The sequence below is a fragment of the Arabidopsis lyrata genome (assembly GCF_000004255.2).
Source record: "Arabidopsis lyrata subsp. lyrata unplaced genomic scaffold ARALYscaffold_5, whole genome shotgun sequence".
NCBI lineage: Eukaryota > Viridiplantae > Streptophyta > Magnoliopsida > Brassicales > Brassicaceae > Arabidopsis > Arabidopsis lyrata.
In genome coordinates this window covers 11,865,459-11,871,458 of record NW_003302551.1, presented here as the reverse complement: position 1 = coordinate 11,871,458, position 6,000 = coordinate 11,865,459, and the positions used below count along the sequence as shown (strand labels likewise).

The following is a 6,000-nucleotide window of genomic DNA, read 5'->3' as shown; positions in this document are numbered from 1 at the left end:
CATTCTAATGTAATAACTTACAAAGGGGAAGGTTATTAAAGGATAATTATAAATTGTACTCCCAAATAATAGTATAGGATGTCATTACTGGGTCGGGTCAAAATCTATCTTTTTGCACTAGAAATCTTAAAATCGGATCTTTTCTTAAATTTCAGCAAAAATCATAAACAACATTAATTCTTAAAATCTAGAAAATATATCTTTTCTCAACTAATTACTACACCTAAACTCTTTAATTATAGCATATTCTTACGTACAAATAAATAATTTATTTCATTTCATAAATCTGATTTTTTGAGATTCTAATACTTTCTCAATCAATAGTTAGTGTTCTTCTTATTACGTTTGACTTTTGTGTTTAGTTTTGTTCTAAACAATTAATTGTTATTTAACGATTTTATATTGCAACTTGCGATTTTATGATCTTTGAAAAACTATGAAGGTCATTAACATCGTCTCCAATAAACTAAAAAAAACAAGGTATGGAGTCAAACATAAGTGAGTCCTACTTCTTATTATTAGATATATGAATTTTGTTTTAAATGTCCAGTTTTCTTTTATCAAATGTTTTTATGTTTCTTCTCCATATTCTTAATGTTTATTGCAAGCTCATGATGTTATTGGATCGGGCCTGTCAAATGGGCTGAACCAAATTCTTTATTTTGGGTCAAACTAGATTTGAGGCGCGCGTTTAAGTGGGTCAAACTAGATTTGAGGCGCACAACCCACAATAGTTAGGCTTTTATGTTTTAGTATTTTTTTTGTGCATATTAATTTAAAAGTTACCCACTCTATGATTGGTAACTCATCTCTAACAGTTAGGCTTTTATGTGTTCGTTTTAGTCATTTTTTTTTCCAACAAGGTTAGTCGTTTTTAATCATTGAGTTTATGCTTTTTTTATTTACATTGGATAAAAAGAACATAATCATAAAATGAACCGGGTAAAAACAACATAATCATAAAATAAGCAACTGTTATCTCCAATTGCGTTTTATTAATAAAGGAAATCGGTCATACCAATACGATGTTCATATTCTTATGTATTCCTCATATCGATCTTGTTTGTAACATAAAAAGAAAAAAAATTATTTTGATGATATAACACAAAAAAAACTTATGATTATGTGTTTCATGGAAACTAATTAGAATCCACTATATAATATTCGATTTTTGTGTGCGCAAAATACACTATTCCTTTATGATTAAAAAAAAATCAAACAAAGAAAAAAAATGAACTCTAAAAGATTTTATAATTGTAGATCTTGCGCTGTGTAGCCATATTAAGATATTAAAGTTTTTATTTCACAAGATATGTTAAATTAGTACATAAATTATAATGATATTTCTATAAATATTATCAGTGCAGGTTATTGACATTGATTGAAAAAATATTAGAAAATCTTATCAATTAATGGTGAGTAAGTAATTTTGCAAGCAGCCTTAAGAAGAAGATGGTAGACATAAGGAATAGGAAACAATACCCCGAAACAACTTTCGGGAAGAGAGAGCATGGCATAGCAACACTTTTTTGTGACCTGCTTGAATCGAAAGTGCAACACAGCATCCATACACTTTGGAATCGTTTTCACATCGTGAATACAAGTTATTGGATCAAGAAAGAATTGGTTATCTGATTGTGGTTCTGGTGCTATCGACGACGGAATCGGTGCAAGATCATTTCCTTTTGTTTGTATAAATATTGATAGGATGATAATCAAAGCTATCATGCTCATAGCCAACATGTTTTGCATGTTTTTGCTTGTTGTTTGATGTTTGTATAATTTATTTCTCATCTAAAAGAAAAATTGTCATTTAATATTAATAATCTTCTATGGTTGTTCTTTTTGGACAAGCTTCTATATTTTGTTTCTTTTTCTTTTTTAAAAAGGCAATCTACGTTTATTCATAACATTTAGTATATATGCTTAAAATAGTTGTCCCCACATTATATTTAAAAAAATTCGTTTACCCAAAATTTTTAATATAGAGGAACTGAAATTTTTTATATTAACTTTAATTAAAATATTTAAATTTTCTTATTCAAGACACGTTAACTTATTAATGCTCTTTTTATTTAATACAAGGATTCTTTACGAGATAAGAAAGTACATAATTAGAAAAATTTATTATCTTGATATTAAGGGAGTGATAAAATATAATGGACAATAAAAATTCTCATGAAAGTTTTAATACATTAAAATCTCCCTTTATTATCTAAGTGGTAATATATGCTTTGAAAGAACAGAAAAAACTATGTTATGAAAAATTTCATTACTTTTTACTGTTTGAACAAAAGTAAAGACAAAATTGCATCGAAACTTGAGATCACCTATTCTTTTCCTGTGATTACGGTCCGCAATCTGGGCAGCTCTTGCAAAGGGCCATCTCAAAGCACGATACACAACAGATTGGTCCATACTTGTTGATTATACTAGGTTATTTAGCCGCGATACTCGCGGCTTGTTGCATACTACGTTATATGTTTGCTATTTATTTTATTTAGTTTTTTTTACTTGAATTTAAAATTTAAAGAAAAATAAATGAATGACAGTAAATTCAAATTTGATTTTTTCTATAAAATTTGAATTGTATTCATCTATATACAATGATATTTATGTTTTTTAAAAAATGATTAAGAGTATATGACTTCTTTTAATCAATACAATATTTGATTAAAAGTCATCTCCTCTTCATAGTCTCTTACAAAATTGACAAAAATGTAATATTGAAACACCATTAGTCGGATTATAAAAGAAATTGTTATAAAATTTATCAATATTATGAAATTTGGAATATGATATGATGGTTTGTGATATGTGTATATTACTATTTATAAAAGACAACATATTTATGTTTTACAACTATTCAACTTTAACAATTATGTTTAAATGTCATTTATGAGTAAGTTAATTGTATGTATATCATAAAAATTATGTTACATTTCAAAGAATTCATTGTGTAGAATTCATTTTGTATTAATTGTATTTAAATTATTGTTGTAATTTAGTATGAGCATTAACAACATAATGATAATTATTAGTATGGAGGTTACAAAATATGAGAAAATACATAAAATATAATTATAATATATTATTTTAGAAAAATCTTAAATTATTATATGTTAATGATGTGGATGATATTTGTTTCAATATAAATATGATTGCAATTTTTTTAAAAGACTCTTAAGATTTGATATCTTGTATTTGCTCATATTTTAGTGTTGTTTTTTACTTGACTATTATTTATATATGTAAACATCAATAAACATATGTTATCTATTACTTTTACAAAATAAATTATTCATATAAACTCACAGATAATTTGTTTGTTTGTTGATATAAATTCCCACATACTAGTTCAAATTCATATTATTTTGCAAGTGGCAAACTAAATTTATTTTTCTTATAAAAATTATATGAACTTCAATCTAATTAAAATCATCAAAGATCCAAGGATAACTTCTATATTTTTTTTAAAAAAATTTCACTCTTCAATTTAAATTATAGTGCTAGATTTTATACTAATGGTTTTATCTTTATATGATTTAATAAAATGATTTTTGTTTTCATTATAATTATTGTTTTGTATATTTCACTCTATTTAAGTATGAGTGTTAGGTTTCACTCTAATGATTTCATTCTAATTTTCTATTCTACCTAAATTTAATTTTCTTGAACCATATGATTCCGATTTTTAATCTTAAGAACCAAATGTTTTTAAACAAAATTCTTTTTACTTTGAAAAATACTTAAACCTCAAATTTTAAATAAAATAAAAGTATAACGATTTTTATATAATTATCTATTGGATCACAAAAAATAAATATAATAATACATATATTAAAAATAAATTACAATATTTATTCGAGATAAGAAAAAGGTAAGAAATATATATTTAATAAATGTATTACAAAAAAAAAAGTTACATGAATATATTAGAAAATAATCAAACATCTAAAGTAGATAATGGAAATGGATTTTTTCAACTTCATTATCTTGTTGTGCTATGATTGGAATTGCTATATTTAACTCTCCATCACCAATAAACCTGAAAATTTTGTTATAACCATCAAAACTTTTAGTATACATATGTGAATTTAAACTAAAAAATATGAAAATTAAAGAATAAATAAGTATATTTTAGTATAGCTTTAGAAATATACAAAAATGAATACAATGTTAGATATATATATATATATAATACATTCTAAAATATATTTAGAATAGAATTCTTGATTTTTAATCCATATAACAACATAAAAAATAGACACATAAATATAGTAGAAGAAGATGAGAGAATGATTACTTATAAGATGATTATCTAAAATAGACAATGAAGATACATCTTTCAAAAAAAAAAAAAACTAATGTAAGAATACAAAACAAAAAAATATTTTAGATTTGAGCTATAGGGGGAGGGTGAGAGGATGAGAGGATGAGAGAATGAGAAATGAGTATTTATAGGATGAAAAGTTAGATAAGTTACAATTTAAATAAATAAATTATGGGAGTTACAATTCCAATTTATTGTGTGTTGAATAAAATTGAGAGGAAAAATATAATTAATGTATAATTTTAATGATTTCAGTTTTTATATTAAAGTGAGTTAAATGTGTTTTATTTATGTTTTAGTTAAAAATAAAAAAATTTAAGTTACATTTCTAAATGGACCAATAAGAAGAGGAAACCCTACTTTTATATGTATGATTTCAAATCATCAACTCGATCGAATAGAGGGTTTCCTCCAAGATGTTTTCTATACGTTTTGGAGGGGAAGAAATGGGCGAAGGTATGGTGACAACCCGCAAACAGCAGGCCACTTCACATGGTTAATCAACAAGCAAACAAGAAATCAGATTTCAGTAATACGACTATTGGGAGATAGGCGGTAAGAGGAGACCTACCAACTATGGATCTAATCTCGTGTTTAAGTTAAAAGTATTCTCTAGTAATTTTTAAAATTTTCCAGCTGCTTTATCTCAAATGAACGATGCACTAGTTTTAAAAAAGTTTAATATTTTTTTGAATATAATTTAACATTATATTAAAAACACGACATAATTAATATATTTATTACATATGTTTTGCAAACGAAAAAGCTTGAAGTTTTGTGTTTAAAAAGAAACAATCTACTTTACTAATAAAGGTCTTCCTATATTGAAAAGGTTACTTTCGTTTGACAAAAAAAAAAAAAAAAAAAAAGAAGAAGAAAAGGTTACTTTCCAATACAAATCTTCTTCACAAAACAAAGAATTATTATTACTAATTAAAAACGTTATCGAGTGGCTGATTTTCCAAACTTTGCATGATAACATGAAAAACTTTGTCAAATACAGACATTAATTAATGCACGTGAATATGACAATAGTTTACATGTCTGGCTAACTACTAGTTTATTTTGAATTTTTAAAAAGCTATTCATAAGAGGAGAAAGCTTAAACCAAGAAGATACATACCCAAAATCATTTTGCCCAAAAAAAAAAAAAAAACATACCCAAAATCTCAGTCAATGATAGAGATGCTTCGTCCTCTCCAATAAATCCAAGGAAAAGCATACCAAAGTTGAAGGAGATTACACAAAATGTGGAGATGATGTTCGAAAGTCAACCAAGAAAAGAAAAATAGAAAAAATATAAGTTTTGGATATTTTGTTGGGAAAGTTACTAGATTAACCCAAATTATGAGTTTAATTACTAGAGTGTCTTAAAATATTTAGGGGTTAAATGAGTTATTTTCGTGACCATAATACCCTTTCTCTCTTTGTTAGGAATTAAAAAAAAATCAAAATTACCCTTAAATAAATAATAAAAACGTGGGCAAAAAATATTAGGAAAAAAAAATTATTTGAAAAGTATGCTGGATAAGTTGTGACAGATTTAATTTCCATGACAGACTTATTTGTCTCCAACAGATTTTTTGCGACAGATTTTTTTTCTCCCACAGACTTACTTGAAATAGGTGACGACAGATATTTAATTTGTAACAGATTTTTTCTCTACG

General features: G+C 25.4%; 1 protein-coding gene across 1 annotated transcript; it reads right to left on the bottom strand.

Moving 5' to 3' along the window:
* Nucleotides 1-1,281: 1,281 nt before the first annotated feature.
* On the bottom strand, nucleotides 1,282-1,819 carry LOC9311792. The gene has a single exon (XM_002875678.2). It carries the CDS (start codon nucleotides 1,792-1,794, stop codon nucleotides 1,393-1,395), a length of 402 nt encoding a protein of 133 aa, XP_002875724.2. The 5' UTR covers nucleotides 1,795-1,819; the 3' UTR covers nucleotides 1,282-1,392.
* Nucleotides 1,820-6,000: the final 4,181 nt, after the last annotated feature.